The sequence below is a fragment of the Leuciscus leuciscus genome, assembly GCF_965113295.1.
Source record: "Leuciscus leuciscus genome assembly, chromosome: 11".
Taxonomy (NCBI): Eukaryota; Metazoa; Chordata; class Actinopteri; order Cypriniformes; family Leuciscidae; genus Leuciscus; species Leuciscus leuciscus.
The window spans coordinates 29,540,469-29,554,876 of NC_138735.1; the positions used below are offsets into that span (position 1 = coordinate 29,540,469).

General features: G+C 35.7%; 1 protein-coding gene across 2 annotated transcripts in view; it reads right to left on the reverse strand.

Moving 5' to 3' along the window:
* The window catches only part of LOC309509298 (H-2 class I histocompatibility antigen, Q10 alpha chain-like), a 211,420-nt gene that overhangs the window by 196,763 nt on the left and 249 nt on the right, over nucleotides 1-14,408 (reverse strand). The window contains exons 2-8 of one of the 2 annotated variants that reach the window (XM_082183953.1): nucleotides 13,602-13,874; nucleotides 13,223-13,510; nucleotides 12,855-13,139; nucleotides 12,137-12,259; nucleotides 11,836-11,916; nucleotides 11,529-11,570; nucleotides 8,022-10,327 (exon numbers count right to left, since the gene is read on the reverse strand). In XM_082183953.1, coding sequence (XP_082040079.1) covers nucleotides 10,308-10,327; nucleotides 11,529-11,570; nucleotides 11,836-11,916; nucleotides 12,137-12,259; nucleotides 12,855-13,139; nucleotides 13,223-13,510; nucleotides 13,602-13,874 — 1,112 coding nt within the window. In that variant the 3' untranslated portion in view covers nucleotides 8,022-10,307. Of the gene's footprint in view, nucleotides 1-8,021; nucleotides 10,328-11,528; nucleotides 11,571-11,835; nucleotides 11,917-12,136; nucleotides 12,260-12,854; nucleotides 13,140-13,222; nucleotides 13,511-13,601; nucleotides 13,875-14,408 lie in introns of those variants that run through there. The other variant, XM_082183954.1, reaches the window with a different exon arrangement.

The window sequence follows — 14,408 nt, forward strand, 5'->3', positions numbered from 1 at the left end:
TGATGAAACATCCACACAGTGATAAAGAGTCGTACAAAAACCTCCGTCAGTCAGAGTCACAGTGACTGAACTGAAACTGCAGCTGCTCAAAGGAGGATCTGAAATAACATCGTCACACTTGCATCTGAAATAAAACCATTTAAATTAATCTGACACTCTTAATAATTATAGAGGTCAGAAAGAGATTTTGTGCTCTTATAGATCAGTGACACATTTGAGATCTGAGTGATTTCAGTTTGCCCTATTTACTGCCTCCTTTTATTAATAATAGACCTTCATTTTCATAATACTCTATGGTTATTTAATTTGAGTATCCCATCCTAACATGTAATTTGTTTACCATGCACTATAAGGCTGGAAAACTGGAACAGAGGGCAACTCTCTGAAAGAGCAAAGGAAATTAACATTTGAACTCCCTCTTGTGAAACTAGCACCATCATTCGAGACACGATCACACTTGAGTTGACCACCTCCCAATTTACACACCATTCCCTTACCCATCCCCACCTAAATTCAACCAAGAATCTATGTGGTTTAATGTGAATAATTATCATACAGTATTACACATGTTTGGTATCATTTGAAATGTCTCAGTGCGACTGGTACAAAGGTCTCATTCCAAAAGAAGTCAAACAAAAGGTAATAACGTTTTTAAGAGTTTAGAGATAACTGGCACACAAAGGAGGGTGGGTCTCCAGGCAAACGGCCTCCTGTTCTCAAAGGTGTAAACTCAATGTAAATTCCCATTGTTAGCAAATGTTTCCATGTAAATCAACTTCTGCCTCCAGTAAGCCTGGGACGGTCGGTGATTAATGTAAATTGCCACTGTGAACTCATGTTCACAAAGAGGTTTCTGCCTTTCTGTCTATATAAAGAAATGCAACAAGAAGGATCAGGGGGATTCTGTACCTCAGATCAGCCCGAGAATGCAGAGAGTCGCCGGGACTCAGCATCATGTATTTCCTAATGTCGGGTTCGCATCTCTTCTCTTTATTCCACAGAATTTAATGTTTTGTATTGATTCTCTTTGAACTGATTATATAATTGGCATGATACATTTACCTGATATAATACATTGTAAACATTTGATTTTATTCTATTTGACTCTGACATTATTTTCAGTAAAGAGTTAAAAAGAATAGTCAAACATTCGCTCACATTTAATGATGCACAGATATCGTTAAAACCTTTTTTTATTTATGGAGTCAGATAAAATAACAAGAAAATACATATGAGAAAATGTATTTCATTTAATCAAAAATACTTTGCCACGAGAAAAGACAGTAACGCGCAGAGACCTTCACCCGCTGACCGGATGCCTACATTGGGCCGATCGAGCCGGGCTTACAATACTATATACTGCAGACAGTAAGAGTTTTATATTAGCTTGCTGTTTTAATTATAGCTCTGATAATCAGTTCAGTTTAGACACGCCTCTCCCTCCTCTGCACCAATCAGAAGCCTCTGATAAGAAAGAGCAAGATAAGAACTCTAATTTGTGCTTTTAACAGAATTTTTATTGAAGACTTATTCACAAAACTATGGGAAGGTATAAACTGGCAGCTGATGATAACATGACCTGATAAACTGATTAATATGAACAAACCCGTTACAATAGTGAGCAACTGGAACAGGATAAACTATTTCAGCAGGAACTTACAGAAACCTGGAGAAACTCCTGATTTATTATACAAACCTCCTCAACAGTGAAAGTGAGCGAGTTAAACTCATATTTCATCATCAGGAGTGAATGTGTTTCTCTCAGATGTTCATCGTCCTCTAATGATATTCCTGCAGAAACACTTAAAATAACTATTGAGCATAAAAACGTAGAAAAAATGTCTTTGCTTTTTGAAATGTAGACTTGGTATTTTATGTTTAAAATGTGGTTTTGGGCAGAAAATTAACTAGTTGGCTAATTGTATGATGTTGTGTTGCTGTGTTAAGACTTTAGAAAAAGTACTTTAAGTATTGGTAAACGCTTGTTAGTACTTGTAAAAAACTGTAATTCAGTGAATAAGTGGAGCGATACTCAGAGCTGGAGTGGAGTCTCGTGACAGAAGCAGATCCTCCATCATCACACACAGATGTGTTTAACCTGCAGCTTTAGTGCTGGATTTTACAGAGACTCTTTCTGCAAGTTTCATCGTTACACGACAAGAGAGTGATTTGAGTGTAGAGCTGCTCCCTCATATTCAACTACTCTTAGAAGCTTAATCAACTAAGAAGTTTATTCGTCGGTTAAAAAAATTTACTTGTGGCGAAGTCACTCAGTCTGTGAGGGACAGATCGTTACCGGCAGTTCTCTGTAGTTTGCCGGTGCGCTGTGGCAAGCTTTATGCGTGCGCTTGAGCGCTGATTAGCCGATGTATTATATATAGGAAATTAAAGGCTTATTATTATGATTTATATGGCTTATTAATATACATGTGCGATTAGTCGACTAATAGCTTAAATGAACAACTACTATGTCAATGGCTGCATCCCAACTGACCCTTCGCAGGGAGTTTGATTGACAGGCGATCTGACCAATCATAATCCACCATCCGCCATTTTGTCCGACAAAGCAGTCAGGAGAGCAGATTAACGCTGGAGGATTTAAACTTGAGAAACGAAGTGTACTGACGTCTTTCTGCTGTTAAAACAACATTCCTTCTGATGTTCATTCATGTTTATTTTATGCTATAAATGAACTAGAAGGAAGAGATGATCGGTTCACGAGCAACTTTAACTGAGACTCTACAGCGATCTGTCAGACACATTAAAGAGACACAAAACGGTATTTATTGTTAAATGTCTTTAAAAAATGATTAAATTTGAAGGGTGAGACTTTGTTTAATATCAAAAGTACCCTGGTCTGTCCTGTCTGTCAGTGTGTTGTCAGTTTCTCTGCTCCGCGATGTGTGTTTCACTGCGTGAGAACGTGTGGCGTGAGAGCGGCGTCGCTTGTGGGACATAGCAACAGTAACTAAAGGGGGCGGGTCTTCGTGAACGGTCAATTTAGAGTCTGGATCCTTCGAAGGCCGTGAAGGTCGGACTGAGTGTAAAATGGGAAATGTGAGTGTTGTTTCACAGAAAATGAAGACGCATTTGAAGGAGCCTTTGAATTGAGACAGACTTCGTCGAGCCGCTAAAGGCAATCGGCCTTGGAAGGATGAAGTCTCTGAATCGGTAGAAAAGCTGAAAGAAGCGCTGAAATCACATACTCTCTTGAGTATATACTTATTTTGATTTTAGTAATTACTTCACGGCTGCTAAAAAAGTCAGTTCTATATAGTATAAATGAGTGTGTGTAGTGTAATCCAGACGTACTACATTCACCATGTTGTCATTATCATGTGATCTACCAGCGTCAGTTGCATCTCTTCACTGATTTGGTAGTTCAGTAATTGCATTAAATTACTGCTATACCGCCATTTACTAAAGCATAGAATTCTCTAGAAACTTCTCTTAAACTCATGATTTTGAGAAGGATTTGCTGGATTATACAGATGAAGAACCAATCGTATTGTAGACAAATTATGTAATGAATCATGTCACCTTTGCCATGATCCTATTCTATAAAAACTGTTGTATAAACTTCACTGGTGGGATTCTTTTTTCCAAGGAAAGAGTGTGTGGAATGCCCTTATGGACATGTGGTTTGAGGGTTTTATGCAAATATCTAACCTTGTGCATGCGGTCGCTCATTTAGAATACTACAAATTTATTAGCATTGGAACAAGGCTACGGTTGGTCCATGTGCATACGCACTTGTTGTGAATTAAAAAAGTAGTTTTGACATTTGACAAATTTGGACATTTGTCTCGACTTGGTTTTCCCAGAATGCACTGCTGATAAGAATTTTGTGTTTGCTGTTCACAATGATTTCACAAACTTCCCTGTGAACCCCATGAGCTTGATTGTTGCTGGGAAGACTGGTTGCAAACCTGTTATCTCCAACAAAGACTTGGCCATCTTAAAATTTTCTGTCACTGAGTGTGGAACACGTTCTTATGTAAGTATTTTATCTTAGAAGCATCATCTTTGGGGGCGTGACTCACTCACCCGGACTGTCCTGCCCCATCAGTCAAAAGGAATGTAAAAATAAATTAATAATGACATGGATTATTTAAACTGATTATTTCATGGACATGAGTTAAATGTTCAAATATAGTGGCTTAGGCAATTTTCCTTTGTTTTGTTATAGTAATATTTTTCAATGCTCTGACACCTGTATTTTCTCAGTAGCTTTTGGTTTCATAGCAATATTTATTTACGTGAATGAGCCACATGTTTTTTCTATCTGGGGATACGTTGCGTTACGCCCCCTTTGTTACTTCAGACCCCGTTGCTGGCTCTGTCTTGTACATTGATTCAATTGGTTGATTGAAAGAAATGAGAACAACTGCTGTCATTTTACATCAGGTCATAGGCGAGACGACAATTTACCTGGCTGAGGTACAGGCCCTCATCAGAGTTCGCAACCTGAAGTATGGTGTGATCTCCAGGGATAACCCTATCAGGATTTTGAAAATAAATTCTTTGAAAATGTTTTTTTTTTTTTTTAAATGTACATTCCTGGGGCCTATACCATAAAGCTGGTTTAGGTGGATATCCAGGTATGTTTCAGTTTAGTCTGAGCCAGCCTTGAGTTTTAGGCAGCATGAAAGAGGCTTATAGCGGTGTTCATTGCCATAGTAACTTGCGCTCCGTGGCTAACCTGCTCTGAGGCAGGTTATGTTCTAGGTAAGAGATCGAGCAAAGTGACACCTCTGATGAAATGAGATATCTCTGTATACCTTTATCAAGTGTATAAACTAACTTCACAACTTTCACTTGCACTGATATAGCAAGCTATTTTCTTCTTGCTGTGTAAATGTATTTATGTATTTTATAATCTTCAATCTCTTAATCTTTGAATCTTGCTGATTCTCTTGAGAAGTGAATCGCAGTTTTTCCTGTTTCAAGGCATGTGATTGGTGTAACACTTTCATGTGTAAGTGCTCCATGAACTCAGGATCAAAGCCTGAGTTGATAGAGAAAGTTGATGAATGGTTTATGAACACAAACCAATGCAGTTTCAAGTTGACAAAACCAGAGTTTTTTCATCCACCATCATGGTATAGGCCCCTGGTATTTTAGTGCATGGTTTCAACTTTCAAACCTTTGTAATCTTTCATCACAGTAGTAACTTACTAAAACAACAATCTTCCTTTTCAGCTGATTTCACCTTGATCACATGGGTGGTCCTGCCCTACCTTATTTCTAGTTTTAGCCGTTTCACACGTATGCCACAATAGTGAAGAAAACACTTTCGCTACTTCTGTTTCATGTTAGCTTTAATTAAATGGCTATGTAAAGATTGTTTCAGTCTCATTTTTCCTCTTTATTTTGTGCTCCTTAGACTGATGGTTGAATGCCGCCACCAGAAGGATTCAGCTGATCCTGTGCTTGCCAGTGCAGGGTACATGGTTAGGAGTCCCAGTCTTCCTCCATACCTGCTCTCTGAAGGACTGTTTGGAGTTCAGCTTTTGATTTGCTGGTTGCTCTAGTTGATCAGAATAGTGATTTTAGAATATTTTATATTTTCATATTTTCTTTTCATTTTCTCCTTTTTCCTTGCAGACGAGACTTTAACCAAGTTTTATCCACAGTGTCATCAGCCCCTACATGTTCTTTTAGGGAAGCCTGTATATCTGGAATTGCGTCTGAGATCTCCTAAACCTACAGCTACTCTTCTAGTTCACTACTGTGTGGCCTATCCACGCTCTGCTAAGAGTGCCCTGGTTCTGCTTTTTGAGGAGTAAGAACCGACCTTTTAAATTCAAAACAAAGATGCTAACATTGATGCAGTTGAGGATGCAGATTTGATTTTGAAATTGATTTTTAAAATGATGTCGCTTATGCAATGAGTAGATTTTTAAACTGATGAACATTGAATGTATTGTTTGTAACTGTTTGTGAGAGGCCAGTTTGAAAGCTAAAAATAAAATGTAACATTTTGAAAGTTATGTGTCTCTCAGTAGATGCATAATTGTTCGAAATGCCACCTATAGAAATTTCTATTTTTAGATTTAGTTAACTTCATTAACTTCCGTAATTCCTGTGAACTTGCTTGAATTTCAGTTCAGTAAACTTCTTTAGGCTGCTAAGAACTTGATATGCATACTTAGAAGTTTTGCTTATCTCAGATATCTTTTTTTTATTCATGATTGATCCTTGGATAATGATTTTTTCTTGTCTTTTTTTTTTTCAGATGCCCCAATCCTCTTGACTCGGGCAATACCTCCATACTTTATGTGAAACGTCTGCCTCAGAATCAGTACCAGCGTCGCTTTGAGATTAAAGCCTTTCAGTTCATGGATTTGTCCACCAATAAATATCTCAATGAGGAGGTAACTACTAGACAAAAACACATGATCAGAATCATGATTTGGTAAGGCAACCTGATGGTTCCTTTGGTCAAGAGGCAGTCTCGACCAACATCGAAAAAATGGTTAACACTTTACAATAAGGTTCATTAATGTATTAATTAACATGAACTAACAATGAGCAATACATTTGTTACAGTATTTATGAATCTTTGATGTTAGTTAATAAAAATCCAGCTGTTCATGTTCGTTCACAGTGCATTAACTAATGTTAACAAATACAACCTTTGATTTTAATAATATATTAGTAAATGTTGAAATTAATATAAACTAAGATTAATAAATGCTGTAGAAGTATTTTTCATTCTTAGTGCATGTAAACTAAGGTAGTTAACTAATGAACCTTATTGTAAAGTGTTTCCAAAAAATGTTTTCTCACATAAATTAATGCACGAAATTTGAGACTGAGATGTTTATACATCTGCAATGTGATTGACTGGATGAGTTCCACGTTGTTGCATCGTACAAACTAAAAGCTCATGTGGCCTGTTGGATCTTATCATAGCGTCTGTGACTTTCCGAGACTGGCTCAGATCATGTCACTGCTAATAATAAACAAGTGCTGATTTGGCCAGGATCCGGGGGGTTTGTCACAGACCTTGGAAATCTGTCTGTGACGGCAAAATCCGGCCAAAAGTCATGTATTGTAAGCTTGCCTAAAGTCACTCAAATGTTCATGATGGATTACGACGACTTATTTCTTTTGTCTGCAATCTGATATTGTTCATTTTGTTGTAGTCTCAATGAATAAGGCCCAGGTGAGGCACTGGCAGTTGGAGTGTGTGTTTGTGCTGTCTAACTTGGAATAACATTTTTATCTCTATCTGTGCAAGATGTACATTTCTAGCAAGTACCTAAGACTAAAGCATCTAACTGTCCAGGGATGTAAACTCATCAGCAGTGAAACGGGTGACAAAGATGTGAACTTGGGTGTTCTGGGAACATGCTCCCCGGGGAAGAATCAGTTTATCAGTTTTATACAATCAAGTGATAATATTATATAGAAACCTCACTTGAACAAGCTGAGAACTCGAGCTCAAAATACTAGAAACTGTTAGCATGACTGAAAGTTTGAAACATCTTTTAACATTGCCTCTTTTTTTTAGCATGGCCTTGTTTTATATATTGTTACCTGCAAATTTAAGTTTTAAGATTTGTAGGTAAAATTGAATCAACTGTCATTTAGTCAGTTATGGTAATTGATCATGATCAATACCGTGCTTTATTGCATAGTGAATGTAAAGCTACAGATACTGGAGGAAATAAAGCTGCAAGCAACAATTAATGAGTTTCCAGCGTTTTAAGATCATAAATTATCAATGATCAAGAATAGGCTAAAACACATACACAAAAGAAAGGCTAAAACAATACTACTTAATACACCCTAAGCATGCTCACACACATTGTTGTAGATACAGATGTTTGAAATAAAAGATGGTAACAAAATGTTTATTCCAAATCTCCTCTGTATTTCAGGGTTCACAATAATTGTGGCACAATTGTCAAAACTGAGAGCTCAGTACAAATGAAGTGATAAACTTTGACACAATGTGATTTTAAGTGTTACAATAGTGATTTTATGTCTAAATATGAATGCAAAAGCAAAACTTGAGAAAAAGAGCTTTATTAGTAAGTAGAATTACAATTATAATTGTTGGTTTGCACAGTAATCTCCACTAAACCAAAGCAATTTTTCCATAGCAACTTCATTAAGCAGGCTTAAACACACACAAAAACATTATTTAAAAAAAAGAAAATATCTTTTAATGGTCTATATAAGCATTACACATTTCTTTGCAAACTAATTATATAAAACTATATAACCAGTGCAACATAATTTAGAGGACAATCAAACAATGCTGGAAACTGATTTTTTTTTTTTTATTCTGCGGGTGTCTCTAGTGGACGACATTATATAACATTATAGTAACATTATAGCCTTAATATTTCAGTTGAAATGAGTGATCGTTTAGAATTTACTGTGAGTAAAGAAATGTATTACATTCTAAACATCAGAAATCCACAAAACCTGGCATTGTTTTTTTCAAAATGACCTGTTCTCCATATAAATTTTTTTTGTATTATTATTTAACAGGGACCATACAATCAAACATAGTTACAATACAAAGCCTGTAAATGATGCGCAGCATATAAAGTTTATAGCTAATGCTAATTTTCAACTCCTGTCCCTGGTTGGGCATTTCTAAGTACATTATAAAACAGATACATATAAATAAAAAACATTCACATTTCATCAAACACACACACACACACACACACACACACACACACACACACACTCAGTTGTATTGTAGTTATGATTTGTGCTGCTTCTGATAACTCTTTTGCTGGTCTGTTTTTGAATAAATTTACTAAGTGGCTCGGGTGCCAAATTATTAATACACTTAAAAATGTATTTAAAAAAACATAAATTACTGAAGTTTTCAACGCTTAATATATTATATATGTCTCGAGGATGTAACAATGATGGTAACGGATTGGCTTTTTATCTATAATTTTTATTGCTCGATTGTAAAGTGAACCAATGTGTGTTGTTGCAGACGGAGCTGCCTGCGCCCAAACTGTCATCCAGTATGAAATATGGGAAAAGACCATAGCATGCATGTACAGCAGGGCTGCCTGGTTTGGTATGTCATTTCTGATTAGTTAAAAACAGTTAAGATTGCTTTGTATTGTTTTAGAGATTTTCTTTATATGTTTAGCAAATTTAAGTTGAGGATCTATAACCAATCCAAGATATTTAAATTCTGTAACATGTACACAGTTTTGTGAAGTTTCTACTTTGTGCACAATAAGCACAAATTCTCTTGTATCTCGTAATCTTTGACGATTGTTGTTTTGATGTTACATTACTCACAATGGGCTATGCCAGATAGCTATAAAAATAAATGTAAAAAAATTTTTTTTAAAGTTAATTCGATCAAAATTATTTTGATAACTTTTTGCCATGAGGGTCCCAAGATGATGCGTGTCAAGTTTTAACTTTCGAGCAAATCGGACAAACAGCCTACGAGGTTTGATTGACTGTTTGATTGACAGCAGTGGTTCTTGAGGCAAAGTTGTTCAGAATGAGGAGATTTAACCTTCAAACGTTTTGGCATCCCGTCGTGAGCGTGAATCACAGATCGAAATTCTTGCCATGAAAAACATTTTGCCATGAGGATCTAGAGGTCATGAATCAGACAAACGGCGTCGAAAAAGTAAATTTTTCTGAAAATTACAAATGGTGGAAAAATTGAAATGGTGGAATTGAAATCTGAGATATGTTTTGTTCGTTGAGCCAAGGATCCCAATGATTTCACTAAATAGAGACCTACCATTTGGGCCAGGTTTCAAGTATCTAGAGGCCTTACGGTTTTGGTCTGCACAATCAGTTCAGCTTTTCTGCAAAACCTTCCAATAAACAATTGTTTTGAAACCGCAGAGGTATATCAGAATAACCCTGTAACATCACTTTTCAAAGCGGAACCACAACACACTTAAACAGCAAGTGCTAGCGAAAGGTTCAGATCAAGTCCCAGAGAATGCATGGATTGATGAGATGTATACTTCAATGCAATGAAATTCACATTGAATATAAGGATTTGGCAAAGGCAAAAAATTAAATCAAACACCTTCAATATCAGCTGAAATGATCTCACATGCTTAAAATTCAGGAAACCAATGCATATAGTTGATCTGATGACCAAAGTGAGAGGAAAAAAAGGGAGTGAATAGATTGAGATCCCTAGTTCTTACTTTTCCTGTTTCCTGTGGCACAAAAAGAAACCGTAATCGGTCACAGTCACAGAAAAATGTGACTGAGATTAAATCCTTGGGCATAATTCTTGCAAACATATGCCAGGTTATTAATGCTTTGGACAATGCCTTCCTTTAGACAGCTCCATTGCTTCCTGCAATAAGACAGAAGTTGTTAGCCATGAGAACAATTTGCTTGCAATTTGTGACATTTTAAGCAAATCTTGATGTAGGCCAAAATATAAAAGATAAGAGCTGTAGTCTAAAACTACTTATAGGTTTGTGTGCTATATATTTTATGAATATTTTGTACATTATGACTCAAAACTCATAGAGTCATTGTACCAAGCATCTTTTTTGAGCATCTCTGTTGAAACTGGTGATGACCAAACAACAGCAAGAAAAGTTCACTTTTGTGTAGTGTTGCTGTGGTATATAAATATATAATAATTGCACATAATGTAATATATTATCAATAAAATGTTAATGTAATAATTTCTCAAAACAAAATCTTATTTAATTTTTTTTATCCACATAAATAGGCTATTGTATAAGAAATGTATTACATCATAAACACAAGCAACTTGTAATAATGGATAAATAAATTAATGTTTACAATAATAATTTTCTGTCAACATAATCATGAGCACAACTTTTTTTTTTTTTAATGAAATTCTTTTTTATGTCTTAATCTAATTATAGAGTAACAACCCCCACCCAAAAAAATAATAATCTACACAAAGCTGTAAGAAACTTTGCTTAGCAGAACGTTATCTTTGTGTCCCTTTCTCTGCACACCTTGTTATCAGACTGAGGAGCCAAATTTCACCTGAGCTTGTGGATACTGTTTTTCTCAACGTGAAACAATATGAACACGATAACCATATGCCAACTCAAGTGTAGGCTGTATATACATTCTGTACAATAAATGGCGCAGTCTACTTAGCATGTAATATTTTTTTGTTAAACCCCTTAAATAATAATAATAAATACAGGAATATTTAAATCTAGTGCATTTAAGATTCAAAAACTAAAATAAAAATGCATCAATGTTTGTTGTGCCTTAAAAAGAATACAATTGTTTTGTTATAGAAACTATTACAATATGACAATGTTTTTGGTGAGTTCATAATGTAATAAATTTCCCACAATTTAAAAATCATTATTAATTTGAGCTCCAATAACTAAAAATTATTACATTACAAAACTAAAATGATTACTTTACAAACCTCTTGTTCCATTATCATTGTTGCTTTGTTATTACATTATGAGTTGCTACACAACACTTAAAGCACATTACTTTAGAAAACATGATCAGCAGCTTTTTCTGCTGTTCCTGAACTGTTAACAGCTTACCTCCATTGACTGCTAATTGTGCATATCCATTGTCGTTTCCGCCTGGGAAATCCAAAGAGGAATACAAAAGAAGATATAAACACAGAAAGCTCATTAATAAGCTATGTATCTTCCTACAGTATAAGATGCTTCTACTGACAACAGATATTTTATATATTTTAGCTACTTAAATAACACAATGTAACAGAGTTACAGAAAACACTGCTTCCATTTATATTTTATATGGGGATAAATCAGGGGTGGCAATGTTTTTTCTAAGGGTGTCACTCTGTGCAACCCTGGTAGAGTCCTCTCTGAAGCAGCTTACCTGGGAGAAGATTTGTCTCTGCTCCATTAGCATAACCCACCTCTCTTGGTTCTCCATTTAAAGTCCTCTGATTTAAGAAACCTATAGAGGATTACAAATAAAGATGATAAATACAGTTACTATCTACGTGCATTGCTGTCAGAGGCAGAGATAAACAAGTGAAGTCTGGTCAGCACAAATAATTAATATAAATTTTAATGGACTATTTCAAGATTTTGATCCTGTTGGTTGAAGAAAGTTTATCAGAGAAAATTATTAAAAAGATTGTGCCCAGAATCTGTATTTATGTTGTAATACTCACCAATTCTTTTAGTCTTGTAAAGGTAAAAGCAGAGCGCTGCAACAAAAGCTAGTACAACTACAGCTCCAATCGCAATTCCAATAATCAGGACAGTGCCTTCATTGCAGTCAATGCATTTTCCATCTGCAAAAAAATATATACAAATAATAATAAATGGACAAAGTTACTGTATGTAAAGTCTAAATGTCTACTACAAAATTCAATTCCATTGTTGATAAAGTTATTTTAAGGTGTCATAAAACACTAAACTACATTTTCTGAGATTTTAAAAGGTTTTTGTGTAGCACATTAATGGATGTTAACATTTTCGTCTGTAATTTTTATTGTAGTAGAATCCTTATCTAGGCACTATTTTTGAGTTGTGATATTTTCTCTCATTATGGTGTACTGATAATTATTCATGAGACATTTGTGCACTTATCCTATGAGAGACACATTTATGGATGACAAGTGTTTGTTTTCACTTTCTATGTGGCATAATTTCTCTTTCATAGACCCCGAGTCTCTGACACAAACGTGATCCATCCATTCTGAGTGTAACCCTCGGTAAACACTGCAGGTGTCATGATGGTCACAAACACTCTAATTTCACTAAGCTGATTGGTAACTAAAAACTTACACATCATGCTTTCAAGTTGTTTCATGTAGGCACTTCCACCAGTGTTTCCTCGGAGGAAAGAGCCCTACTCTAATGATTAAATACTTTCACTTTACCTACCCCATTTGACAATTATTGGTTCTTTGAGAGTTCTGTGGGACACAAAACAGTCATATTCTGCTTTTTCATCCTCCTTGATGTCCACATGCTTCCTCAACTGGAAGGTTCCATCATTGTTTGGTCTGATTCCTGTGGATTCAATCTCATTATCAGGCAGGGATGTGCGATATTTTCTTATGGTCAACATCACATCTTTGGGGTAGAAACCAGTGGCCATACAGGTGAGTTTCAGCTTAGTTTTGTCACTGGTAGACTTTTTCGCAAACACATGAACAACTGGAAGAGCTGCAGACACAGATTATCAATCAGTTCTATCTCTATGACAGCTGCAGATAATCAACAAATACAAATACTCTACATTTACTCACAGCCCTTTGTGAGCTCCTCGTCTCCATATTCTCTGAATTTGTTGAGCCAGTCCACACACTCTTTCTCCAGGTAGCCCTTGGTGTACTGGTTCAGGATGGGCACATTATCCCATTTCCTCTTGGTTGGAAGAGCTGCATCAACTGGGGCAACCCACTGAGACTCCTTATCATCAAAAGACAGGAAGTTATCGCCATCATAACTGTACTCATCAATGCCTTTGGAAAACTTAATTTCCTTTCCCTCTTGATCAATTTCACAGCCATGTCTCCACTGAAGAACATGAACATCTGAAAGGGACAGAAAACAAAATGTTTTTCAAATAATAATAACAATATAATGTAATAATTTTGGGGGTAAATATGTATCAGTATTTCTCACCTGAAGCAGTGTCGTTCATACGGTCCATCAGAATTTTGACATTCACATTAAACCACTGTTCTTTGCTCTTTCTTGACTGGGTGCCTTTTTCCCAGTAATCCTCCTGCATTTTCTCTTTCATCCAGTGCTGTGTGGGAATCTTTCTCTTTTCCTTGCTATTGTAATAGTCAATCTGTCTGTCATCTAGAAGACCCATAGCTGTGAATTCATGGATGCCTGGCATATCGACAGGTTTGGACAAGGCTGTGTAAATGTAGTACAGGGAGTGTTTGTCTGTAAACCAAATGAATAAAATAGACTGTATGAAACAAGTGTATGTGATCAAATTGGTTAGTGAAGGAGAGAACAGATCAAATATGAGGTGAGTTAGGCACACACAGAACAGTCTCAAAACATTTCAGTTACAGAAAAGACTAAACAGACTAAATCTATTGTAATTAAAAAAAATAAAAATAAAAAATAAAAAACGACCTATAATTAGATGAAGGCCATTTAATAAAAATGTGTGGCTACTTGGATCTGAAATAGTTTCACTATTTTCAGGTTACTTTTTGGTATATCCAGATTGTATTCTGTTGAAAAAGTAATCTGAGGCGGCTAATCCTGGTGTCGATCATATGTACAGTAATATTATAACTAGGCCGCTGCCATGTTGATCGATGTCAAATTATGGAAAGTAAGCTTTTTTTATTTGAAAAAACTCGTAGCCTATATTATATTTAATCATATAGGCTAAGTATAGATACACTTTTAAATTCCATGTAACGTTACTATGTATGTAACATAAATTCGTAATCAAATTTTAAG